The sequence below is a fragment of the Callorhinus ursinus genome, unplaced genomic scaffold (assembly GCF_003265705.2).
Source record: "Callorhinus ursinus isolate GAN/ISIS: 27379988/994484 unplaced genomic scaffold, GSC_fseal_2.0 scaffold9, whole genome shotgun sequence".
NCBI classification, from domain to species: domain Eukaryota; kingdom Metazoa; phylum Chordata; class Mammalia; order Carnivora; family Otariidae; genus Callorhinus; species Callorhinus ursinus.
The window spans coordinates 17250656-17278553 of record NW_027397071.1 but is presented as its reverse complement, the minus strand read 5'-3'; the positions used below and the strand labels follow the sequence as shown (position 1 = coordinate 17278553).

The 27898-nt window shown below is 42.9% G+C and overlaps 1 protein-coding gene across 9 annotated transcripts in view; it reads left to right on the top strand.

Annotated features, from left to right (window-relative positions):
• Positions 1–11312: 11312 nt before the first annotated feature.
• Positions 11313–27898, top strand: part of CDC14A (cell division cycle 14A) — a 187759-nt gene continuing 171173 nt past the window's right edge. For 4 of the 9 annotated variants that reach the window (XR_012379343.1, XR_003208432.2, XM_073896239.1 and 1 more), the window contains exons 1-2: positions 17685–18237; positions 19031–19121. Coding sequence is in view for 4 of the 9 variants with exons in the window: in XM_073896239.1 (XP_073752340.1) it covers positions 18189–18237; positions 19031–19121 (140 nt within the window). In the remaining 5 variants the exon portion in view is untranslated. Of the gene's footprint in view, positions 11860–17684; positions 18238–19030; positions 19122–27898 lie in introns of those variants that run through there. The other 5 variants (XR_003208433.2, XM_073896238.1, XM_025872294.2 and 2 more) reach the window with 3 other exon arrangements.

Here is a 27898-nt window from a genome sequence, read left to right as displayed (position 1 = left end):
CATTATCTTACACTTTGGTTTTACTTTTCATTATTTTGCACTTCTGCTTTACCAAGAGCTTCCAGGCAGTTTTTGGTAAAGTTTTAGGATCCGATCACCCTTTTTTTTTTGTCAGTTGGTGTTTTCTGAAGGCAAAGCAGCAGTCATCCATACCTTTACTTGCATTACAGTGCCTGAAGACTCCTACACTGTAATTTAGATCTAGTTCCTCGACCCTATAATCTAACTGATAGAACGTAATCAAACACTCCGTCTGCCCATGTGATAGGGCAGAATTCTTCTGTCTTCTCACCCGAGTACAACAGGCTTGTGCCACCCAGAAGGATGAAAAGGTAGCTCAGAATATGTGGGGTCCTTATAGCCCAAGCGGATATCCTTATGAAGAGGAAGTATGGGCCCCACAAATTGCAGGTCAGTGTGGAGGCAGTGCGGTTTTGGCCCCAGTAGGTTTCTGAAATGACTTGCTCCGAGAAATATATATGTGGGTACCCATGGATCTGGCTGTTTCATTTTGAGGTCCTGGAAGTATGTATGCGTGGGTGTGGGCATCTTTAACATGTCCCAAGGCATTTTTAGAAAGAGTCACTTCCCTGGAATTCGTCTCTCGTGGGTGGACCATGAAATCACCCTTGTACTCAGGGCCGGTAGTGGGTTAAATGTCAAGAATGTTGATTTTTTTGCTTGTTTGTTTTATTATCTCTGTAGTATGAACTGTTATGTAAGGGGAGGTTGGCAGGTGAGGAGTTTTTGTGGGCAAGTGCCTTTTTCCTTGTTTGTTATTAAGACCTTTGTACCATATAATTCAATAGGTCTCATAGACACTATTGCATTAATCACCTTTGAATTCCTGGGGTATGGCTGCCTGGCTTTTTTTGTTTGTTTGTCTTGTTTTGTTTATTCTTTTGTCCTTTACAAGTTATAGAGAGGTTAAATATGTTGAACTGAGCAATAATATAGTGCGGCTACCATTTATTTACCTCAGTGTGCCAAGCTCAGTACCGATCTGCCTTACATGTGCTCTCTCACTTCACCACGTGAAGTTTTTTTGTTTTTTAAAGATTTTATTTTTTGACAGTGAGAGAGGGAACACAAGCAGGGGGAGTGGGAGAGGGAGAAGCAGGCTTCCCGCTGAGCAGGGAGCCCAATGTGGGGCTCGATCCCAGGACTCTGGGATCATGACCTGAGCTGAATGACTGAGCCACCCAGGCGCCCCATGGACAGGTGAAGTTTTATTGATTCTTTTATTTATTTATTCTCCTTTTACAGAAAAGTGAAGTTATATTAAGTAATAGGTTGGGTAAAGTCACATAGCTGGTTAGAAAGTAGCTAGATTGGGATGTGAACGCAGGTCGGCGGCCAGGTTCATGTGATTCACCCCTCTCCTGCAGTGGGCTCCCTTCTTAGGCTCGGGGTTTAGCTGAAGGACTGTGGAACATGGAGACAATGGAGTAAGAAGTGAAAGAATAGAGTCGCAGTAAAGGAGTGGAGCTTTCTTCCAGAAAACTGATTGGATATCAATTTGTGTCTAATTTTTCTCAGTCAGGTTCTGCTTCTGCATTTCACAACAATTCTAAAAGTCGCAAATTCCTCTAGGAAGACGGATGTCACTTTCCAGATAGATAATACAGTATTTGTGAATTTCATTTTTAAAGCAGACACTTAAAACATCTTCTTAGTGTTACAGATCTCAGGCTTATTTCAGATAGAATTTCCTACCCTGTCCTTTTCCTATTAGGAGGCAAATAGAAACTTAATTAAGACTCTTAATTAGAAGCTTTATTATGGGGCGCCTGGATGGCTCAGTCAGTTAAGCACCTGCCTTTGGTTCAGGTCATGATCCCAGGGTCCTGGGATGGAGCCCCGCATTGGGCTCCCTCCTCCTTGGGGAGCCTGCTTCTCCGTCTCCCTCTGCCTGCCGCTCCCCCTGCTTCTGCTCTCTCTCTTTCTCTCTCTCTGTCAAATAAATAAAATCTTTTAAAAAAGGAGGCTTAATTACTACTAGTGAAGTGGTAATTTGATCAGAGATATGTTGAGTTACATGTAATATGTTGAGATCCCTCTGACTACTGTTGACCTTAAAAGTAAAACAGCCAGGGGCGCCTGGGTGATCACTGGGTTGAGCGACCAACTCTTGGTTTTGGTTCAGGTGGTGATCTTGCAGTTGCAGGATTGAGCCCCAAACCGGGCTCCACACTTGGGGCTGAGTCTGCTTCAGGTTCTCTCTCCCTCTCCCTCCCCCTCTGTCCCTTCCTCCGCTCATGTGTACACCCTCTCTCTCTCTCAAATAAATAAAATCTTAAAAAAAAAAAAAGTAGAACAGCTAGTTATTTTAGCAGCAAAATGGGATTATTTGGGAATAACAGAGGAATTGCAGTTCAGGACCTGCATCCTGTGGCAAACCATAGGCAGGTCTGGAGATCAAAGGGAAAGAGACTTTAATAGAGAAAATTTTGGTGAACATTGGAAGGTTGCTGCTTTGAATGACAGTCCATTGAAGGAAAGCAAGAGTTCAGGATGGTGACAGTTTCTCATTGGCTGAGTTGTGGTTTCTCTTCTCTTCTCTTCTCTTTTCTCCTTTCCTATCCCCCCACCTGAAAGGTAACCTCTTTAAAGTGATTTTTTTGTTTTGTTTTGTCTGTTCTATTTCCAGCATCAAGAACAATGCCTGGTACAAGGAAGATGCTCAAGATATATTTGTTCAATTAATGGATCAGTTAAAATGTGAATTTTCAGCGTCAGGAGACGCTTAGAATGCTCACCTTTTATCTTTTTCAACTTTTTCCTATCGTTTAAGGCCGTGTGCCAAAGCATCACCTGGAATGCTTGCTTAAAAAATGCAGATTTCTAGTACTTATCCCCAGATATAATTATGCTAATAATTCCAGATCACATGTTTAAAAACTGTAAGGTTTGTGTCATTTGAGACTCTTATGTAGTTAGTTACAGATAATAAAACTCAAATGGACTCCAAAGAAGAATTTAGTGGCTCACAAAGTAAAAAATATTATGTGTAGTTTCTTCCATCATGGTTGATCTAGTGATATCACCAAATCCTGTCTCTATTCCCCTCTGCGCTGCCTTTCATGGCTGCCTTTGTTCTTGAATTCTGTTTGGTGGCAAAAAGGTAGCTACAGTTCCAGATGTTAACTTTTCTCCCCACATCATTCATCATTCAGCTTTTTTGGAAGTTGCTCTGGCACGGAATTTGGGATTCATTCTTTCTCTTTGGCCCTGTTCTGCGAAAGGGAGGTATATACAAGACAACCTCCAAAGGCCTAAGGAAGAAAGGGGCCCGACAAGTCCGGTTTGATAAATGGTTTATTAAGGGGACTTACGGACAGAAGCACGTCTTGAGTAGCTGCAAGATGAGTAGATCTCCACCACCTCGTTCTGTAAGACCAGCTTTTATACCTGAGAGCCTGGGTTTTATGTGCTAGGAGACCACTTGGAAGGAAATGTTTGAATCATAGTCCTATCTCCAGAGCAGATCAAGGATGTTATGCCTCAAGGGTATATTTAAGGGCATGGTTAAACAAGAAGAAAGAATGTGGAGGGGTGCTGTGCTCAAGAAGGCTTCAGGTCACAGAATGATCATCATGGCAGATTTGTCCAAAATGGTGTTAGATGGTTCACACAGGCCCAGATCACGTTCCTTCTTCATTCCCAGCTTAGTCATGGTGACCATTATGGGGGATAGGATATGCTGAATGGCTGAATGGATAAGCCAGCCAGAACCCACGTCTAGAGCTGAGGGGGAAGGCTGAGATTAATGCTGCCACACCCACATATTTGGCAGTGGTTGAGAAGTAAATGTTTCAAAAGCAAATTAGGGTGCTGTTGGAGGAAGAAGAGAAAAGGAAGACAGTCAACCTAAGACTAGCTTCATGAAGTCTTTCTCTTCAGATAATTGACCTTCTCCGTTCCCAGGACTGGTCCTGATAAAACACAATGGTGTGTGGGTTGGTTTCTAGTCTCTATTTGGCAATATTTCCTCCACTCCTCTCTGTATTTTTCTTTCTTTTTTTTTTTTTAAGATTTTATTTATTTATTTGTCATAGAGAGAGTGAGAGAGGACAAGCAGGGGGAGCCGCAGAGGGAGAGGGAGAAGCAGGCTCCCCACTGAGCAGGGAGCCCGACATGGGGCTCGATCCCAGGACCCTGGGATGGTGACCTGAGCCGAAGGCAGACGCTTAACTGACTGAGCCACTCAGGCGCTCCGCTTTCTGTATTTCAAATATTCACCACTCTCCACAAAACCCCTACCTAGTCCCACTCCCCTCTTAGGTGATCCCAACTTCTAATTCATAAAGAAAATAGAGGTAAGGAGAGGCAAGTGTACCATTTCCACCCTTGCCTATCCAATTCATAAACTTAAATACATTCGCTGTCATTCATACCGCCTCCCCTATAATCTTAGAGTTGGGGTTGGCAACCTACAGTCTGGGGGCCTCCCATATGATTTGTAAATAAAATTGTATTGGAAGACAGCTATGCCCATTTGTTTATGTATCGTCTATGGCTCCTTTTGCAACCCAAAGGGGAGATGAGTAGTTGCAATAGAGACCTTGTGACCTAAAAAGCCTAAAATATTTATTATCTGGCTTTTTAAAAAGTTTGCTGTTCCCTGTCTTAGAAGATGGGGTGATCCTCACACGATCAAGCCTAACCTTTCTCCTTCTTAATCTTGTCCCCTTCCATTTCTACAGATTACTTAGGCTTTCCGTCTGGCCTTGGCCTTTCCAACCCCACGGTGCTCTTTCCCTCTAATCCATCAGTGTGCTCAAAGATACCAGCCTTAAAACAATAAAACAAAACAAAACAAAACATTCCCTTTGTCCGTCAACACTCTCATGTGCTTGCCTTATCTCTCATCTTCCTTCTGACCCAAGCTTCTTAAAAGTGTTGCTTTCCTGATCTGTCTCATACTCCTTACCTTCTAGTCACTTCTCAAACCACTTAGTCTTACTTCTGTCCTCACCAGTTGTTGTTAGTTAATTAAACAAATTAGTTGATTTAATTAATTACACAGTTAGTGAATTAACTAAAATATTTGCTGGGGTACCACCATGTGCCTGGTTCTGTATTAGACTCTGGGACACAATGGTGAACCAAATTGGCAGAAGTTCTTTCCGCGTGACATTTATAATCTAGAGGGGGAGGCAGACATGGAACAAAATAAGTAAAATATCCAGTACGTTAGAAAGTCGTAAGTGCTATGGAGACAAATCAGTAAGGGAAGGGAGACAGGGAGCGCTGGTAGGGGATGAGAGGTTCAGATTTTAAAAGTGGTCATGAAAGGATTCTCTGAGAAAATGACATTTGAGTAAAGACCGAAGGGAGATGAGAGAGAGTCCCTGGCAGAGGGAACAGGAAAGGCAAGAGTCCTGAGTGGGAATATGTCTGGGATGTTCAAGAAACTGCAAGGACCAGTGTGGCCAGAGTGAATGGGAACAAGGGGCAAAATGATAGAAGGTGGAACTGGAGGGGGTAATGAGAGGCTGTGCCCTGTCCCTTAGAGCCTTTTTCATGCCATTTTAAGGGTTTTGGCTTTTACTCTGAATGATTTGGGACAGTATTAGAGGGTTTTGAGCCAAGAAGTGATAGGATCTGACTTAGCATTTTATTTTATTATTTTTATTTAGTTATTTATTTTTTGAGAGGGAGCATGTGTACGGGGGCACGGGGTTGTGTGGGGGAACAGAAGGAGAGGGAGAGAGAGAATATTAAGCAGGTTCCACGCAGAGCACGGAGCCTCACGTGGGGCTTGATCTCAAGACCCTGAAGTTATGACCAGAGCCGAAATCAAGAGTCGGACGTTTGACTGACTGAGCCACCCAGGGGCCCCTAATTTAGCATTTTGATCCTTTGGCTGCTCTGTTAAGACTAGGCCATAGTTGACCAGGGCGGAATGAGGGAAACCAGTTAGGAGACTGTTGCAGTTATTCCTAGATGATGGTGGCTTGGATGTGGTTTGGTGGTGAAGAACTGTTCCAGTTCTGAATATATTTTGAAGGTAGAGGTGCTACAGGTTAGATGTGGTATATAACATAAAGAGGGGAATCAAGGATAAATCCTAAGTTTTTGGCCTGAGCCACTGAAAAAGGTAGAATTGCCTGAGATGAGAAAGTTTGGTATTTGGAGCAAGTTTTAGGGGAAAGATGAGGAGTTTGTTTGGGGGCACATTGCTTGGGGTGCCTTTGACGAATTCAAGTGAAAATGTCTAGTGTGCAGTTGGATATATAAGTTGCGGGATCAGTGGAAAGGTCAGGGTTAGAGATAAACATGTGGAAGTCAGCATACAGATCAGAGTTAAAGCCACATGACGAGATGAGATCATAGCAGGAGTGGCTAAGACAGAGAAGTGTATAGACTTGGGAGCCTTCGGTTTTAAGAGGTTGAGAAAATGAGGAGAAACAGAGTCTGAAGAAGCAGCAGTCGATGAGACAGAAGGGACACCAGGAATATGGTGTCATGGAAGCCAAGTGAGGAAAGTGATTCAAGGAGAAGGAAGCAAACAGTGGGGTTCAATGTTGCTAATAGGTTAAGGAAGATGCTGAGAATTGACCGTTGAATTTAGCAATATATGGGTCATTGGTGATCTTGACAAGAGCAGTTTTAGTGAAATGGTGGGTACAGAAGCCTGACTGGAGTGTGCTCAAGACAAATGAGAGGAGAATGGGAGACAGAGAAGACAGAAAAATTTTGAGGAGATTTGCCATGAAAGGCAGTAGTGAAATCACCTCTAATGGGCAAATCCAAAGACACATGTCACTTCTAATTTTGTTTATCTGTTATTTTTGACACTATGTGCTCACACCTCCCCTGGCTGTGAGAGAAACAACCTCCCCGGGAGGAGCCGGCAAACATGGCTGGTAGGAGGTGGTAGATAAATATCAGAGTTCTTTGCCCTTTAGGTGAATTGGGAGGCAGGTGGTTTTACACCATGACCCAGTGCACCCAGGGGAATCAGCTCTAGTTGCCTACAATAAATGGGAGCTGGGTCTGAAGACACACCCTCTACTGGTTGCCTTCCCTCCCCTGCCCCATTTCCCCACTCTTCAGCTGGCATTCTCTGCTTCTCCCAAATAGAGGACTTGCACCTGAATTCTTTTTCAGAATCTGCTTCTTGGGGAACCTAAACTAAGACACTGCATGGTCAGACATAATCTAAAACTTAGTAAAGCTTCAATGGACCCATGTTATGCAATAAATACTGACTTTCAGCTTATAGTTCACATATTTGCAGTTAAAAGCCTTTCTTTCTTTTCTTTCTTTCTTTCTTTCTTTCTTTCTTTCTTTCTTTCTTTCTTTCTTTCGTTCTTTTGTTCTTTCGTTCTTTCTTTCTTTCTTTGATAGAGAGAGACACAGTGAGAGAGGGAACACAAACGGGGGAGTGGGAGAGGGAGAAGCAGGCTTCTCGCCGAGCAGGAAGCCCGATGCAGGGTTCGATCCCAGGACCCCGGGATCATGACCTGAGCTGAAGGCAGAGGCCTAACGACTGAGCCACCCAGGTGCCCCCAAAACCCCTTCTTAACAAATAGTTTTGGGCAATTATAAAATAGAAAGAGTGAGAAAGCTTCCTTTCCCAAATAATCCCTAGGCCTTTCTTTTTCTACCTGTGAAAATAAGAAATATATATTTTGTCTTCCTACCATTTCTTTTTTAAAAAAATATTTTATTTATTTATTGAGAGAGAGAGAGGGAAAGCATGCATGAGTGGGGGAAAGGACAGTGGGAAAGGGAGAGAGAGAATCTCAAGCAGATTCCGTGCTGAGCACAGAGCCCGACGTGGGGCTCAATCTCACAACCCTGAGATCACGACCTGAGCCGAAATCAAGATCAAGAGTTGGTCTCTCTCTCTCTCTCTTTTTTTTAAAGATTTTATTTATTTATTTGACAGAGACACAGCAAGAGAGGGAACACAAGCAGGGGGAGTGGGAGAGGGAGAAGCAGGCTTCCCACGGAGCAGGGAGCCCGATGTGGGGCTCGATCCCAGGACCCTGGGATCATGACCCGAGCTGAAGTCAGATGCTTAATGACTGAGCCACTCAGACATCCCCAAGAGTTGGTCGCTTAACCGACTGAAGCACCCAGGCGTCCCAGTCTTCTTCCCATTTCTGACACAGAGCTTCTGAGACTTTGGAATTTCCTGAAGGATAAGGGTGAGAGGAGCATCTTTGCTTATTCATAACAAGTCATACCTGAGTTTATGCTATGAGGTGATTCCTGGTGGGCTCCTAGATCGCTTCAGGATGGGGCAGATTACCGGAGGAACCGACCATGTGATTAGAGGGTTGGAACTTTCAGCCTCACCTCTAGACCTCAGGGGGAGGGGAGAGAGGCTGGAGATTGAGTTCAGTCACTAATGGCCAGTGATTAAAGATGGGAATCCGAGCGCTTTTGAGTTGGTGAACACATGGAGGTTCTGGCAGGATGACACGCCCAGAAAGGGCATGGAAGCTCTGAGCCCCTCCCCCATACTTGGCCTTATGCACCATTTGGCGGTTCCCGATTTGTATCCTTTGTAATAAACTAGTAATAGGAAGTAAAATGTTTTCCTGAGGCCTGTCAGCTTTTCTAGCAAATTATTGAACCTGAGGAGGGGGTTGTGGGGATCCCTGATTTATAGCCAGTTGGTCAGTGCAGGTGACAGTCTTGAACTAGTGCCTGGCATCTGAAGCAGAGCAGTCTCGTGGAACTGAGCCCTTCACCTGTGGGGTCTGTGCCAACTCCAGGTAGATAGTGGCAGAATTGAAGCTGGTGTCTCCGGAGAATTGGACAAATTGCTTGGTTTGGAAAGCACCCACATATTCGGTGTGAGAAATGTTGTGGGTAGAAACAGGAGAGGACTACCAAAAACAAAACTCTTTTAAAAGGGTATGTTTCCTGGGCGCCTGGGTGGCTCAGTTGGTTAAGCAATTGCCTTCGGCTCAGGTCATGATCCTGGAGTCCTGGGATCGAGTCCCGCATCCGGCTCCCTGCTCGGTGAGGAGCCTACTTCTCCCTCTAACCCTCTCCCCTCTCATGCTCTCTCTTTTTCATTCTCACTCTCTCAAAATAAATAAATAAATAAATCTTAAAAAAAAAAAGGGGGTATGTTTCCTGCATTTTAAAGGCATTAGCACACTATGAGCATTGCCTGCTATGGAGATGAGAGCAAAGATCTGATTTCATGCCAGGTATATTCATTTTGTATCTGTGGTTTTTAATCATGTAAAATCTGGGAAATTATTAATTAGATAGTAATTGTCAGTGCTCTTAAGAGATTTTCCTTTTGGAACACTTTAGGAGGTTATTCAACCTAGAATCTGAAGTAGATTATTTTATAGTCAAAGTGGTTAGGGACAATCAACATGCCATATAAGAAGTCAAGTAATCAAATGATTTATGTAAATTTATTATTTCTGAAATTTTTTTAAAAAAGCTTTTTAGAAATCAAATTCTTACAAACCCTGTTACTTTGTCAGTTAATTAAAATATTTTAATCAAGTGTAATTCTGGTATATTCTATATTTTACATTTGCTTAGGGTCTTTGTACTAAAAAAACAGTATAGAAGAAATATACATTGTCTTATCCACATTTATCTCCAATATATGCAAATTAAATTTCAGCAATCTCAGACAACTCTTCCCTTTATGCACCTAATTATGTTCTGTAAAAAATGGGCAAGTTCTACTTTGTCTTTTTAATAATGAGAGCAAAAAAAAGAAAGAATGGAAGATCCTATTAAGTGAACCTAAGTCTATATTCTTGCTATAATTCTGCTTCTTTGAGGATTAATGGAGTAAGCTCCAGTCTGTTTACAATTAGTTTAAATACTTTACAGACTATTTCTGGCAATTCTAAAATCCCTACCTGGCTAGGCTTTGCCTACTTAATATATTTCATTTTGGGGCCCCATTACCCTCTGGATAAAGCCCAAATTTTTAACCTTTCATACCAAGATTCTTTTCCCTTTCCTCCCACTTCATTCTCTGTGCTGGAGCCAAATGGAAATTTGAACTAGCCTTTTCTCTATTGCATCCCAGCCTATGCACATATACTTCCCTCAGTCTGAGACTTCCTCTTTGTGTCTTTCTTCTTCCCACCTTCCTGCCACCTTGCTGCCTCTATAGGCTGGCTTCCACCACCTGACTAGCTCCTATTCAACCTTCAAGTTTAGGATTCTCCGGTGTTTTTTTTTGTTTGTTTGATGTTATTTATTTATTTATTTATTTATTTATTTATCTATCTATCTATCTATCTATCTATCTATCTATCTATTTTTAAAGTAAGCTCTACTCCCAACGTGGACTTGAACTCATGACCCTGAGATGAAGAGTTGCATGCTTGGGGCGCCTGGGTGGCTCAGTTGTTGGGCATCCTACTCTTGGTTTCGGCTCAGGTCATGATCTCATGGGTTGTGGGATCTAACCCTGTGTTGGTGGGCTCCACACTCCACCGGAAGTCTGCTTGAAGAGTCTCTCCCTCTGCCACTCCCCCTGCTCGCCTGCTGTCTCTCAGATAAATGAATAAATTTAAAGAAAAAAAAGAGTTGTGTGCTCCACCGACTGAGCCCGCCAGGCGCCACAAATCTAGGTTTCTTTAGGGAACTCTTCCCTTGCTTCTCAGCTTGGATCCTATTCAAAGCTTTTCTACTGCATGTATCCTGCTTATGGAGCTTGCTTGCTTCTCATCCATCTCTAGAATGTTGCTTCCTTAAGAACAATAAATCGGCCTTGTTCTTGATTTTAATCCTAGCACTTGGCACAATGCCGAGTACATGATACACAGTTAATATTTGCTAAATTAATGGATGCATAAATATGAAAATGTATATGTGACATTATGAGAAATAAAACATAGTTATGATGAGAAATATTTAATCTAAAATATCCTAGTAATTTTAGGATAAGCAGAAATTATTTTGGTTTGTGTGCATGTCAGATTACTATATTATGATTATCCTACATTCATAAATCTGAATTATACTTCAGATATACTCTGGAGAATGACATAGATCCTAATGTAGGAAGGCTTGGTCCATGGAAGATATAAAGTATGTTTTTCCCCCATGGGAATCAATACAAGTGTAAGTGTTAACAGCAACAGCAAGAATAACCATCAGTTCGGTGAAATTATACAGTATTTTGTGATTGGAAAAATGGAAAACAAGGGCCTCCTGTTAGTTTATTGAAAAGATTATTTTCTCCTGGAGTTTCTGCACAGGAGTTGGCACCAGAAACCTAGAATTCCAAAGGGGCCTCAAGGGTCCCCATGGGAACTGCAGGGAACAACATTTGTGTCCCAGGCTTCTGGAACAGAACGATTAAAAGAATGTGAGCCAGAGCAGGGGAATTTAGGAATCCACTGAGGATGCCTGAATGGGGTCCTTGGCCCCCATCACACTCTAGAGATAGTATCATGGCTATAAGCAGTCAGAAATGAAAAACAAAGTTAACTTGTACCTTGTGAGGATGTCCTCAGTTGATAAAAAGAACTTCTCCGTGTCTATTTTGCTTATGTTATTGGCCAGAAGTAAATTAAGTAAAAATACCTAGATCCAAAGAAATATAATAGTTTGAGGCTTGTGAATATCTGATTTTGGAAATAATTTTGTATTTAATATAAGCTTTAACATTAATAACAAATATTTACACAATGGCATCACATCATGGCACTCTTATTTAATTCTACTATTATTCCTGTGAATTAGAAATTATTATAATCCCTATTTAATGCCAGAGGAAACAGTCTAAGGTAATACACACAGCTGGTGATAGAGTGATGCCTGAAACTCGGCTTCTGATGATAAATCCAGTAGTTTTTCCATGACTCCCGGCTGCAAAGGAACTGTTTGCATAAAGAAGCAATTCAGGTGAGTTCATTTCCCAACATTTTAATTACTCATTTATCTATTCATGCTCCATGCATCTGTTTTGTGGCAGTTTTCTCATCTGTAAAATGGGAATAATAATAGTACCTACCTCATAGGCAACTGATGTGAGAGCTGAGGTACAAATTGCTGTGCACGGTTTTCAACAAAATTTAACTGTTAATTATTATTACTTTCCTGCTAGAAACATGTACAGAGTATAGTGGGGACATGTATTAAATGGGCTTGTGAGGGCACATTGGAAACTTGAGATCAAAACGTGTCACTAAAGTGATGGTGATGAGGGTGGTGGTAGTTGAGGCAGTGGTGATGGGGGTGAGGAGTGGCACACAGAATATTATTTTATACATTTTTGGAGAAAAAAGTGTTCACTTCTTTATTTCCTCTTCAAAAAAAAAGTAGAAATGACAAATAAATGTAGATAGATACATTCTGTAAGGTTTTTTTTTAAAGATTTTATTTATTTATTTGACACAGAGAGATATAGCGAGAGAGGGAACACAAACGGGGAGTGGGAGAGGGAGAAGCAGGCTTCCTGCTGAGCGTGGAGCCCTGTGTGAGGCTCGATCCCAGGATGCTGGGATCATGACCTGAGCTGAAGGCAGACGCTTAACGACTTAGCCACCCAGGCGCCCAATTCTGTAAGTTTTTTAAAAAAGATTTATTTATTTATATGAGAGAGAGAGTGTGGTGGGGGAAGGACAGTGGGAGAGGGAGAGAGAAACTCCAACTAGACTCCACGCTGAGCGCAGAGCCCGACGTGGGGCTTGATCTTATGACCCTGAGATTAGGACCCTGAGATCAGGACCTGAGCCAAAACCAAGAGTTGGGTGCTTAATCAACTATGCCATCCAGGTGCACCAAATTCTGTAAATTTTAAAACTGTATTGAGTTGTTAGCCTATTTGAAAAATCTAGCAAATTGGCCAATAAATTGAGCACTGTTAAGTATATTGACCTAGCCATGGAACTTTCTTTCATATTCTAAAAAGATGTCATTCTTTACTGGCTGCATCAATCAAGGATAAGACGATTATTGAATTGAGTTGTTATATTTAATGTTCACTAAATTTCTCAAACTATGTTCTATAGAATACTGGTTATACTATTAAGAAATAGTGGAAAAAATAATTCAGATTTTTATAGAAGCCATATCACAACAATAGCAGTGGCAGATAATGCAACATCTCTTATTTTTCCATTCAGAGCTTAAATTATTTCAATATTTCCTTTAAAAATTTGAAGAAAATATTAGGCATATACATTATTATTGCTTGACATTTTATCATCTCAAAAGTTTAAGAACCCATGAGCTAAACAATGTAAGATGAGCTAAGTTAGGAGAAAATTGAGAAAAGATTATTGGTATTAGTGCAAATAATGAATACTGGTCTTGTTTCTACCACCAATCAGTTATGTGACTTCAGAAAATTAATTACCCACCATGGACCTCAGTTTCTTCTTCTGTTTTCTTTCCTCTATCTGCCGCATCATTTTTACAAGTGAAATATTTTGTAGTAGCCCTGTGTCCTCATCCATCATTCTCCACCCCCATCCCTAGGTGGGGCCTTTGCTACCTTAGGCTCTATGGAGCCTGTTTGAAAACTGGAACTAGCCGATCTCTCAGATCCTAACAGATTCTTAACCATCTTTGATTCTGGTTTGGAGTTCTTAAACAGGCATTGGTTATCAGTGTGATGCAGAATTTGTCTGGGTTGGCCAAGATTTTAGCACCTGTGGGCAGCTGTTTCATGAGTCACATTATCTACATATTTTTGGTATTTTGATTGTTCTGTAATAACAGTTTGTAATTGTAATTATATATATAATTTATTATATATATTTATTTAAATATTTAAAATTATATGATAAACACTATTATTATATTATAAGCATTATTATATATAATAATATATAATATGTAATAATATATAATAATATATAATATAAAATAATTTAAAGCAATTATAACTAAAAATTGCTTTAAATTATTTTTGGTACCAGACAAGGAATCAAAATATTTAAACAATTCAAATTACTTTGAATATCAAATTACTCAGAAGCACAGTTTTCCTTGTTTCACAGTTAAACTGAAAATTGATTTTTAGAAAGAATTCAAAGTATGGGGGCACCTGGGTGGCTCAGTCGTTAAGCGTCTGCCTTCGGCTTAGGTCATGGTCCCAGGGTCCTGGGATCGAGCCCCACATCGGGGCTCCCTGCTCCGCGGGAGGCCTGCTTCTCCCTCTCCCACTCCCCCTGCTAGTGTTCCTGCTCTCGCTATATCTCTCTCTGTCAAATAAATAAATAAAATCTTAAAAAAAAATAATTCAAAGTAGGTATTCTATAGCGTTTTACTTACTCATATAACATCAGCATGACTGAAAAAAGCAACTAAAAGAGCATGTTCCCATACTATATCCTAATAAGAAATGACACTTTGAATAGAATATGTAAATATCACAGTTGTCAGGTCTTTGATTAGCCTAAGCAACTTTTTCCTTACCCTTCTCCAACAACAGAGAATAGTTTCCTTCTTTTTGTAGCTAAATGATCAAACTTGGCTCTTTCACGTTTTTCATCGCCTTCTTCTCATCTGAATCTTCTATCAGTGCTTTTTTCTGATCTCAGAACTAGTCACACTAGGTCATCACTGGCCTGCATTCAGTTCTGGGACACACTTATTAAGGGAGATAGACACACTGGAGAAGAAAGTGACTGAACTTGAAGCCATGTAATTTAAGAAAAGGTTGAAAGAAATGAGGATTTTAATCTGGGAAAGACTAAGAGGAAGAAGTGGCCCAGGGGAGTTGCCTTTGCATTTTTGAAGAGGCGTTATGTTCAAGAATGACTAAGGGTGTTCAGTACGGCTTCAAGGGGCAGAATTAGAACCAGATATATTTTGGTGACAAATTTTGGAGCTGCCTCCTACAGTGAGTTTTCTAGCTCTGCAGGTACACACACATAGTCTGTAGACTGCCTCTCACTGTGTGAGAGACAGGATTCAAGTGATGTTCACAGAGTTACTGTCGTTGAGACAATTTTATACGTAACTGTTAGATTTCTATGTATAATATTCCTTCCTTTTCTTCATTGAGTGACATTTTAATTCTCTCAGTATTTTCTTTATGTGTGAAACACGTTTCTTTATTGTTCTTCAAAATTAAAGTCATTTCCTAACACTTTTATTAAGTTGGACAATTGGAAAGAAGTTTCTTCCATTATCTTCCTCCATAGACTGAAATCATGCCTTTATTATGAAACTGCAGCCAATAGGAACACTGACCTCATGGTAATTGAGGGAATAAAGCATTTTATGATCTCATTAGAACCTTGAGGTGGATGTGTGCTATGCGTATGCACTAGCTTGTTTGCAATTTTCCTTGTAGAATATTCCATATCTTTTAGATTGTGCGGATTTTGGTTTAGAGAGATTTCATTATACTGATAATCATTTATTTTTCTTTTGTGCAACATTAAAAAATTACTTAGAGAGTCTTCAAGAATTTCATTATAATACCCATATTGTAAATATGCTAAGGAAAAAGAAACTTGATTTCATTTTGAGTTCTTAATTTTAAAAACTTTTATTTGTTCAGAACATAATTCACTCTTCATGACCAAAATTTCTTTTTTTTTTAATAAAGATTTTATTTATTTGACAGAGAGAGACACAGCGAGAGAAGGAACATAGGGGGAGTTAGAGAGGGAGAAGCAGGCCTCCCGCTAAGCAGGGAGCCCTATGTGGGGCTCCATCCCAGGACCCTGGGATCATGAGCTGAGCTGAAGGCAGACGCTTAATGGCTGAGCCACCCAGGCACCCCCATGACCAAAATTTCTAAGCCAGGGAATTACGTGAAAGAAATGTTTTTGTAAATTCATTTTAGAAAATAACAAGAGGGTTTTCAATTAAAGCTGCTTTCTCTGAAAATGCAGATTTAGAGTTCATTAGACTATATTGACTTCGTGAGATTAAAAGTTTATATGTTGTATGAGAATGTGGACTTCTTTTTTCATGCAATTTTTCCAATACAGACTGAGATGAAAAGTTTTTAGGAAATTTGCAAATGAATTTAGATTCTACAGGAATGTTAGATCAGCAAATTTGGAAACAGATTACCACCATGAATTCAGACTTCTAAACAAAGGGGTTAAGTTTGTTGACATTCCTTTGCTTTCCTTTGCCACCTTTCACATACAAAAAAGTGTTAGAAATTTTCAAAAAAATAATTTGATTTGGCCAACATGATTGTTGACACCAAGACTGGGGGAATATCAGGCAAAATTCAAGTAATCGTGTGAGTGTGGACAACATATTTGAGAGATATTTTCCTCCTTTAGAACTCCATAGCCATGGCCAGTGGCCTGTAAGACACTGAATGCATCTCAACGCAAAACACTCATTACAATTCATCTTTCAGGACTTTTATAGTTCTAAAAATTCTTATATATATATATATATATACATTTTTTTTTCATGTGAAGATTAAACGGTGCTGTATGGGCATAGGGTATAGGAGGTGCTTCTCAATGATTCTTCCATCTTTAAATTTATATGGTCTAAAGAATTGGATGTTAGGTTTTTTTTTTTACTGTCTTACAAGGACATGTTTGATTAGAATTGAGATGTTCTTTTCTGTTACTGTTTCGCTTTTTGGACTAACGAGCTAAGACCAAGGAGTTGAGTTCTGCACGCTGGCCTCACAGCGCTCCTTCAAAGTCGGCGGGGCAGTTCTTCACTCGCGCGCCCCCTTTCTCCCAAAGGCGGGCGCAAATCCCTTTCTGTTTCTGGAGAAACCGCTCAGAGCGCATGCTCTTCTGATGATGGAGCCGTAGCGCCATTTTCATATCCAAGGGACTTTCCTGTAATTAGGCGCGTCTTCGGGCACCCTGTATCAAAGTTGTTCAAACAATATGAGGAGCTTCACAGAAACAAGACAAGGGCTTTTTTGAGACGACCCACTCCCTGCAGCGCTTCAGCTAAGACTACGTAAAGAGATTCTTTTGTGTTAATTTCCCCCGTGTTCAAGTGGTCCTCTCCTGTGTCGCTGGCCTTGCTCCCTCGCCCCCCCCCCCACGGGCCAGAGCAATATAAAGGTTGGGCATTTGTGATGATTTCGTGCCCACAGTGGTGGCCCCACTGAGAGGACGTGGGGGACCGGGTGGGAACGTTTTCCCCCATGAGAACAAAGCACAAGTTATACCAAAGTCCAGTATGTGTAGAGGTAACCGGTACATATTCTTTTGAGCGAGGAGGTAGCGCTTCTTTTTATTATTTTTAATAAAGATTGAGATCAGTCAGTGGTGGGGGGGAATGCGGAACGCTTGAAAGATCTGCTATGGTAGGCGGGGCGCGGAGATCTGAGGTCTTTAAGTGTGTGTGTGTGTGTGTGTGTGTGTGTGTGTGTGCGCGCGCGCGCGAGCGCAAGAGTTTAGGAGAACGTGGGTGAGGGGGTGAAAGAGAAGGAAAATCTAGAGGGTGAGAAGACTTAGTGGGCGCATCCTTGCCTATGAAGCCGCAATAGCCCCTTTCCCGACATCCACTCCCTACTCCACCGTTTCATTCATAAGTTTCTGGTCTGGAAGCCCCGCCCGTCTCCCGGGGGCCGAGGGCCCCGTTTCCTGTACAGCAATTGGTGGACGGCAACAAAGCCTTAGCAACTGGCTCCTAGTGACCCGCGGGGCGCCTGGTAACTGGGGCACGGGGCCCGCACCGAGAAAGGAGCGGGGCTGTCCCTTTAAGGGATGGCCGCGGAGCCGTGAAAGTGGAGGGGGCTGAGGGAGGGCGGGGAGGAAGGTCTGAGGGCGGACCTAGGGAGGAGGAGGAGGAAGAGTTGCTGCTGAAAGGAGGTGGCGAAGGAGGAGCCGGAGCAGCTGCTGCCAGCCCGCGGGTACCGGAGTCCTGCCCGCTGCCGCACGAGTAGCCACGGGCGCGATCGGGGCCAAACGTCTCCTCCTCTATGATCACTTTGGGAGCGGGGGGAAGACTTTTCCCGGCCGTGAGAGCTGGTCTGCGTTTCCCTGGCGCGGCGGCGGCGGAGCAGCGACAGCAGCCGGGTCCGAATCGGAGCGGCCACAGCCTGGGGCGTGTGCGCCCCGCGCGGAGCGGGCTCGGGTTCCCCACGGAATGTTCCCGGGGCGCCCCGCGCGCTGACCCCCCAGCCGCCTCCGCCTTCGGCGCCTGCTGCCTTTCTCGGGCGGGTTCGGTGTTGGGGACTGCAAGCTTCCCGGCTCCTGGGCAGTGGGGAAGCCCCCGGGGGCGGGTGACCTCAGCTGGCCACGACCCAGCCCTCCCCCGTGCGTATCTCGCTTAAGATGGCAGCGGAGTCAGGGGAACTAATCGGGGCTTGCGAGTTCATGAAAGGTGAGGAGCAGCCGCCCCGCATCCTCCAACCCTCCCTCGCCCCCAACTCTTCACTTCTAACCCCTACGTCCCAGCCGCTGCCTCTGGCTTCTCCAGGGGCCTCCGGTGTCCTGCAGCCGCTGCGCGCGCTCTCGTCCCCTCTCCGTACTGTCCTCTCCCCGAGGACCCCCTGCTTCCGGCTTCTCTGTCTTTCTTGCGTCCCTGGTTCCCTCTGCAGCTCCCTCGGATGGCCTTCCCGCCCGGTAATGGGACAGCGCCGGGTTCGGTCCGGCTTCTGCACGCAGCAGCTGGTGGGGATCCTGCTCCGGTAGATTTTTTCGGTCTCCTTTATCCCGCTCTTGCTCTTCTTGGTTTTCGGGACACCCCCCCAGGCACACCTCCCTGTCTCTTCCTCCCTTCCTCTTCTTGAAGTCTTCGGAGCTGCAGGCTCGCCTCTCTTCCCCTTCCGCAGCTGCTGAGGTCTGGAGATTTGTGAGCCAAACTTGCATCTCCAGTTCTACGGGTACCCCCAGCTTCTGTCTGCTCCCGCTGGCCTGAAACAGGGAAGATTATGGGAACTCTGCCCCCCAGCTGAGTGTCTCAGTCGGGTCTCCCTTCTCGCCTCTCCGTTGTGCTCTTGGTCTCTGGGTTTCTGGGAGAGATCAGGTTTCTGCAAGAATTCCACGTGTTAATGGGGTCTTTAAATAATGGGTAGCAGTTATTATTTTGATCTTTCGTGTATTATCACCACTCCCCACGTTCAGCTTCCCTACTTCTCATACGTTTTCTCCCGTCTTTTAAACTTGTCTTTCAGATCGGTTATATTTTGCTACTTTAAGGAATAGACCAAAAAGCACAGTAAATACCCACTATTTCTCCATCGATGAGGAGCTGGTCTATGAAAAGTAAGTTTCTATTTTTTTTTCCTCTTAACTTTTTAGCCTGTTGGCTGGCTCTTTGGTGAAGGAACCCTATGCACCTTTATGGCAGTTTTATTCACTCCGCACTCCCCCCCCCCCCGTGGTGAAAATAACAACACCATTTTTTGAAGACTCAGATGCTTGGGGAGAGGTGCAGGCGAAGTTAACATAATGTGACCCTGTCAACAGCCCAGTCATTTTAGACCTTTTTCTCTATGTGCTCTTCCTGCCACCACCACAAATTGCAACCGTAGATACCTAACACTCCCCAGAGTAGGACCAGGGAGACTCTGTCCTTGCTCGACGCTGTAATTGGCCTGTGAATCAGCCCGGGAGTATTTATGGAGCACCCACAGAGTACAGGGAAGTGTGTGTATTACAGGTGCTTCAGCCTTCCAGTTCACAAGGCTTCTGTTGTCTCTCAGGATGTTTTTGTTTCTGCAGCTCGTTTTTGGAAAGTGGGACATGTTTAGCTGAAGGTAGCTGTACCCAAGTCATATCTATGAGTAAGGTTTTACCTGTGTGAGAAATTATCGGATTATTTTCTTTGGGTGCCCCAGGCTTCCGAGTATTACTTTCTTTGTCTTTGAGGAAGTGGTATAGGAGTGCTGATTTACTTTCTCTGGTTACTTTGCTTCTGTGGGATTAGGATTTGAGAGTGTAAAATAAGAATAGGAAATTGTTATCTGTGAAAGGCAATTAATTTAGAGGAAAAGGATATCTTAATACTTTAAGGGCAATAAAAATTTAATTAAAGGGAGATAAACCTCTACTCAATAAAAGCAACAGATAATAAGGAATAGGAAGGCTGAATTGACTTGATTATGTTCTCATTAAAAGAGCTGGTGTTGGGGCTCCTGGGTGGCTCAGTTGTTAAGCATCTGCCTTTGGCTCAGGTCATGGTTCCAGGGTCTTGGGATCGAGCCCAGCATTGAGCCCCACATCGAGCCCCGCATCGGGCTCCCTGCTTGGCGGGAAGCCTGCTTCTCCCTCTCCCACTCCCCCTGCTTGTGTTTCTGCTCTCACTATCTCTCTCTCTGTCAAATAAATAAATAAAATCTTAAAAAAAAAATAAAAGTGCTGGTGTTTCAGAGTAGTCCAGTATATTTTAACTTAAACATTTAATTTGACTTTCTTGTTGTTTAACCAAACAGGCAATTGAATGAACATAGTTGAATGAACCATAGTGACTCTAGTAAGCTTCCTAGGACAAGTCCCCTTAAAAGGGATTTTGGTTAAAAGGGATTTTGGCTGATCTGCCTAAGGATGTGTGGGTACCACAAAGGCATTTGAAGAGTGAGAGCATTCTCAACTTTTAAGAGCGTTGTCTTTTATTTGATGGCAAACTGTCTTTAACTGTCACTTCATCATAGGGATTCTTGAGACTGATGTCTTCAGGACTTTGCTCTTAGTGGTGCTGGAGGCAGGATGCTTCTTGAATGGCTGAAGTCAAAGTGGGAATGAGAGAGTCCTTTGCTGCGGCAAAGAGGTCTAAATCCCTGGTGTCAGATTACAGCCCTGCCCCTAGACCCAGTGGAGGACTGTGCTGCCTGCTCCCTGACCCCATACCTGGATGACGTCACTGCTAGCTGTGTTTAGTGACTGAGCACTCTATTGTTGGCAATGTGCATTGTTGTGGCTTTCTTTTTGTGAGGTTAGGGTTTGGGGACCTCTTGTGCGTCTGAGGGTAGGGACTGTGGATGTGTCATTATGTTCTATTTTGCAGTGCCTGACATGCCAGAGGCTGTTAATACATCACGGAACAAGCTTCTGTCATTGAGGTCTGAGTTGCTTCTTTAGGGATGGCTCAATGGTAGATCTAGCAGGAAATTACATTTAGCCACTCAACGCAGTTGCTCGATGGTTTTTTGATTGTGGTATTGATAGGTGAGGAACGGTTTTTGAGTATTTTAATGTTGCTATTTTAGGATAGGGCGACAAATCCCATTCCTCTTATATTTATTTTACTGTATTTCTGGTGTCTTGTAAAGAAGGACTTGCTGGAGAGACCATCCCCTTTCTATTGTGAGTTTTGATGTCATCTGAAACTGTGAAGAGGACCCCTGTCTGGGCAGAGCGTACACTTCTCTGGGTTTGGACTTGCCCAGCTACCGTGTCACAGCAGTGGCTGTGCTTCCGATCAGCCATGATTCCATCTTTTTTGTAACCCCAACATACTACTCATGGCTAGATGCTGGAGAGAATACGGTGACGATGAATGCACATATGACCTTCGAGGAGCCACAAGCCTGTAGGGAGAATGAGAGCAGTGCAGTGAGAGGTACAGAAAGAGAACCGTCTTCAGGTTAGCATAGCCGCTGTGCTAAGAGGGGTTCCCAGGCAGGTGGGAGCACATTTCGTTGAAGTGTTTAGAAAAGGGTTTCATGGAGTTACAGTTGGTTTGAAGGGTGGACAGAGTTTTATCAGGCAGAGATGTGAGAGGAGAGATCCCAGGAGCAAGAACAGCAAGGATGAGGAAGGAGGTTCTGGAGTGGGTTCAGGGACTAGTAAGTCCCCCAATTTGCATGGTATATATTCAGGTCCCAGGGGGATGTGCAATATGAAGTTGAAAGGTCAGTGGGGTGCGGACTGAATGCCAGGGTGGGGATCCACCGTTTCATTGGACATCACTGGACTCCTATGGGTTTTGGGGGCAGTCCACGGTATGACTGGATCTGGGCTAAGGGCAAATAATGGCAAACATTTATTGAGCGTTTAAATGCATGCTAGGTGCTGTTCTAGGTGCCCCACAACTATTAATCATGAATTCATTTTATTTTCACAACAATTCCACGAGGCCGGTACTATTATCATCCTTGGTGTACAGAGATGATGAGAGTTAGGGTACAAAGAGGTTAGGTAACTTGCCCAAGGTCCCAGAATGAAGACGTAGCAGAGCTAGAGTTTGAGACTGGGCCCTCTGGTTCTGGAGTATGTAGATCTCCTCTCAAAAAGTTAATACAATAGCATCATTTAAGGTGGGTTAGGGTGGAAGTGGAAGCCCACTTAGAAAAATTCTGGAATGTTCAAGGGGAAGATAAGTGCCTAGATTAGGATTGGTGGCAATGGTGGTGGACAGAAGAGATCTGAATCCACGTGACTGGCAGCAGATCAGGTGGGTGGGTTGGGGGCTGCTGAGTAAAAAGAGGGAGGAAAGAAGTCCTTAACACAGCCTGGGTCCCAGGGAGCGTGCCGGGGCCGTTCGCTGAGCAAGAAGTAGGGTGGAGGAATTGGTATTAGTGGGGACATCAGGCATTCCGTTTTGATCAGGTTGAATTTAAGGAATTTAAGGGACATCACATAGACTTGAAGTTCTTAAATTTGGGGACTTTTCCCCAAAGGGTTGATAAAGCTGCGAGAATGATGTGATTTGGGGGAAGAAAGAGAAGACATCAAGGTCTGTATTTCACAGGCAGGGCTAGGAAGAGAGGGGCAAGGGAAGGAGGAGGAAATAGACAGAGAAAGAGGTGGACAAACGGCAGAGAGAGAGAAGAAAGGGAGGAAGGACAGAGGCCCGGGAATTCATCTTGTCCGCACTGCTTCTTTGGGAAGTGTAGATTGAGAGATTCTGCAAAGCCCCTGGAAGCATGTAGAGTAACCTGTGTTCTATCTGTGGAGGATGTCTTGTAGGGAGAAAAATCTTGACTGTCAAATCATACTGTACACCTCTCCAGGGAAAGGAGTGGTTTTTTTTTTTTTTAAAGATTTTATTTATTTATTTGAGAGAGAGAGAATGAGAGACAGAGAGCATGAGAGGGAAGAGGGTCAGAGGGAGAAGCAGACTCCCCGCCGAGCAGGGAGCCCGATGTGGGACTCGATCCCGGGACTCCAGGATCATGACCTGAGCCGAAGGCAGTCGCTTAACCAAATGAGCCACCCAGGCGCCCTGCTGACTTTATTTTCAACTAGCCTAAAATACACACTAACACAAATTTTTTTGAAAAAGGGTTTTTTTTTTTTTAAGATTTTTATTTATTTAACAGAGAGAGGGAGAGCACAAGTAGGCAGAGTGGCAGACAGAGGGTGAGAGAGAAGCAGGCTCTCCGCCGAGCAGGGAGCCCGATGCGGGGCTTGATCCCAGGACCCTGGGATCATGACCTGAGCTGAAGGCAGTCGCTTAACCAACTGAGCCACCCAGGCACCTGAAAGGACTGTGTTTACACACATTATCACACAGGTCTTGTACAGCCCTGTAACTGTGTACTTACTCACTGAATGTATAAATGAAATGCTGCCTCTCTGGCTAAATTATCACCTTGGAAATGCAACTATTATTTTTGAATCAGGAAATAGACTCTTTAACTATTAGGCTGTGGGTACTCTGGACGCAGCTCTGTTTTGTGCAGATGTTTAGTTAGTTTTAAGGGGATGATAGTGCTCCATGACTGAAATAGCAACCTTCTGAGAAGCTGGTGGAGAAAATTTAACAAAGTGGCCCCATGAGGTGAGGCTATTTATTAGAAATGAAAGTCTGAATTTGAAATGAAATGAAATGAAATGAAAATGAAAGTTTGATTTTAAAACAGAATTTATCACATTAATATAAAGGCCTGAGGAGTTTTAGTAAAATAAAATGTGGTTGATAAGAAAGCCATACATTTATCATACAGTTATGATTTCACAGATCAGAATTAAAATCAGAGTATAGGCTAACACACCCGTGGGACAAAAATAGCCCCATAAAAAGGGAGCCTTTCAAAGATTATCTGTATTTGATTAGCTACAAATAACATGCAACTCTCCAGAAAGGCTAATTCTTTGGTTTTGGAATTGGGCCCTGTAATCCAAATAGAGGCTTACTTTTTATAACTTGGCTCAAATATTTTTGGCTCAAAAGTTAGCAAGATGAAATATGTTAATTGTTATAACCTTTGTGTGCCCCTCCTGACTATGATGATGGGAATAGGGTTGGATGTTAATGCATGGAAAGCCAGTTTGCTGTGAGGGATAGTGTAGAGGGTCTTCATTTTCAGCCTTGTCCATTTTCATTTCTCTCATTTTGTTTGCAAAGGAAAGGTATTGAGAATGCAGGAGAGAACTTTTCATGGACATACTCTGGGGACTGAATATTAAGCAGTTTCTGAAGTGACTCGAAGCATTTCACCAAATGTTTTAGCATGGAAGAATGAGCAGCCTCTAATGAGGACTAATTAGCTAAATTGAAGATTTAAATAATTTAAAATGTTCAATTTTCACTTAGACTTTATTAAAGCACCCTGATATTAATGCAACCAGGGATTCTTGAGTAAATAATGTATAGAAGACTGTTTTCTTCTATAGTCTGCAGAATAGGTGTGAGTCAGAATGTGGACCTAGGACATCTTTGAGAGAAATACAGAAAAATTTCCCTTGCTTGGAAATATTTGTGGGAATGGAGTGAGAAGGAACCCTTTTTGTTTTCAATTTAATATGTGGCAGGGGTGCCTGGGTGGCACAGTCCTTTGGGTACCCGACTCTTGGTTTCGGCTCAGGTTGTGTTCTCAGGGTCGTAAAATCAAGCCCCTTGTTGGCTCTGTGCTCAGAGGGGAGATGGATGGAGTTTCTCTGTCTCCCTCTGTCTCTGCCCCTCCTGCTTGTGCTCTCTCTCTCTCTAAAATAAATAAATAAATCTTCTAAAATTTTTCAAATTTGTGGCAAGTAGGTTAATTTAGTGGCTAATGCCATTTATGGACATGCACACATAGACAAATATATGATCTTATAGCGTCTTAGGGCCATCATTTGGTACCCCAGCTTTCATTATCAATTACTATGATATTGACAGAAGAGGAGATATAGTTGAATTTGGAGACAAATTTCCCCATGGGAATAAAAATCAAGTCATAACAATAGCTTACATTTATAGTCCCGTGCCAGGTAGTGTTCTGTGTGCTCTGTATGCATTCACTCAGTCTTCAGAAGAACCTTGGGAGTTAGGTGCCATTATTATCACCACTTTACAGATGAGGAAGCTGAGGCTCGGAGGGTAAGCAGCACCAAAGGTCATTGAGCTAGTAGTTAAGTTGTTGAGTTGGGATTCAAGCCATGGGTAGTTGGTCTTGGAGTTCATATTCTTATGCTTCTAGCAAGTTCCCAGTTGTCTTGAGCTGGAGGCTTGTGGGGAGGGTGCAGAACAGCCCCACCCCTCCCTGGCATGCCTGGCCCTTCTAACTTGGGCGGTGATGGCTTTGGTAGGAAACGTGCTGCTGACAGTGTGGGCACCAACTTTATGTCCGGGCCATATGTGGGAATGTGTGGTGGTAATGAAAATGATTTTTCCACTTTTATGGGTATAATTTTACTTTTTTTCCCTTTCAGTGGACTACCCCCCCAAAAAGAAAATAAGTTGAATTAATTATCATTATATATTAATAGGATGGATGAAAACAAAAGAAGCCCAGCTTCTGAAAACTTCTTTTGCAGGCTGTCTAGTGAAATGTTCTTGCTTCTTAACTGGTATAACTTAAGATATAATAGTTTCTGCATAGAATTCTCCTAAAAACTCAGAAAACTTTTTAGCTTTAAAAGATGGTGTATTTATACTTTCTTCTCCCTTTCTCCTTTCTTCTAACCTTGCAAAAATAACTCAGCATTGTTCAGGGCTACTTTATTTCATCCTCTGTTTTGAACACGTAAGTTTTTGTTGTGTGTGTATGTGTATCTGTATATATAACTGACAGTACTACATAGTATATGTGATGAGGAAATGCGCATTTCTGTGTATACACTGACTGGCCAATTCTAAATTCAGTGACATACTAGAGTCAAATTTTACTTTCTAGTTATTGAGTTAATTAAATACTTGCTGTTTTGGGGTGCCTTGGTGGCACAGTCGGTTGGGCAGATGACTCTTGGTTTCAGCTCAGGTTGTGATTTCAGGGTCATAGGATCGAGCCCTGAGTCAGGCTCCATGCTCATGCTCAGTGTGGAGTCTGCTTGAGTTTCTCTCTTCCTCTGTCCCTCCCCACTGTGCTCTCTCTCTCTCTCTCTCAAATAAATAAGTCATTAAAAAAAAATACTTGCTGTTTTGACCTATTAGGCATTCATAGTGGGTAGTCTGCCTCCAATCTTCATAAGGACAATTATTATTCAGTTTTTTCAATTTCCTTAAGATGAGCCTGACAAATACATAAAATTTAACCAAGGTGCTAAGGACTCAGTTAAAACTAACATCGCTGGTCTTAATCAGGCAGACTGACAAAGGATCCAAATGGGCTGTAGGAGTGTCCAATGGAGAGCCGTCTGCCATCCAAGTTCTTTCTATGCCAAGTCACCATGGGGTGGCTTCATTATTTTGTTTGAAGTAGATTCCTAAGACATCAGATGTTCTCATTTGTAAGTTCATAAACACATTCCAAAGCCCAAAGCAAATGACTTTTACTTACCCACAGCTTTAATACACTTTAGTGCTTAAAAAAAAAAAAAAGAGAGAGAGAGGAAAAAAAAAAAGACCCTTGACATATTTTCATAGGAAGTGAAAAAAGCAACACTTAAAACTTAGAAGTGGTTGAAAATTGCTGGAGAAGGAACTACCATTTAGGTGGGCTAGATTTCTGGGCGGAGCTCTGTGTTAATGCTTTGGGGGTACACAAATACATAAACAAGGCAATGAATACAGTGAAGGGCAATATATGACAAAAGCTGCAAAGGTATGTGTTAGGAATCCAAGAAACGCAGAGATTATTACTGCCCAGGGTGATACAGACTTCATAGAATGGTTTGAACTAGCTTTTGAAGGGCGTGGAAGAGCAAAGAGTGTATTTCATCATCTCTGTGAGGACACAAGTACTACTGTTTTTGCTTACCATGGTATCCCTACAACCCAGCGCGGTGCCTGACGCACAGCTGGTGCTCCAGAAATTTTAGCTGAATGAATGAATGAGTGAGCGAAAGAGGAAGGAAAGAAAGTAGAGATTCCAGTGTTTGGGGTTAGCAAGATTCTGTTAGGTGAGGCAAAATATTTGAATGCAGAGAGGTGCCGGGGATGCTGGACACGTAGTTGGGGACTGGATGGGAAAACCATTTGGACCTCACTTTTGCTGGTTTATCAATGGCAGAGAGACTGGTCAGAGCTCTCTGGTTTAGGCTGGGAGGTGGGGGTCTGTTTAGGCTTTGGTAGGATTGGATTAGGGATGTAGCGGTGGGAACAGAAAGGCCAGACCCGGGGAAGAAGCTAGAAGGGGAAGAAGCTAGAAGGGATGGATTGACTGTATTTGGGATTGACCAGGTTGGGGATAGGGGTGAGGAATTGAAAGTAAGTTCAAGGTTTCTGGCCTGGGTGACTGGGACAAAGGGACATCTTAAAGGAGGCAATGTATATAAATCAGAAGGAGGGTTTGCCGTTTTATTGCTTGGTTTTATTTTGGGGATGAGGAAAGGACGTGAAAAGGGGGGTTTATAATGAAAGTAAAAGAGGAGTCTTTGTCTTTTATGATCTTTAAGGAAAAAAACAGACAATGCCTGCTCAGGATTTTTAGATATTTACTTGTTTAAACCCTGAGAAGGTGGGTGGGACGCTGATCTTAAGTTCCTTTCTGACTCCCTGATTTGAACTGGGCTTTATAAGCTTAAGTGTCAAATTCATTGTTTCTTTAAAAAAAACTTTAAAAAAAATTTATTTATTTGACAGAGAGAGACACAGCGAGAGAGGGAACACAAGCAGGGGGAGTGGGAGAGGGAGATGCAGGCTTCCCACGGAGCAGGGAGCCCGATGCGGGGCTCAATCCCAGGACCCTGGGATCATGACCTGAGCCAAAAGCAGACGCTTAACGACTGAGCCACCC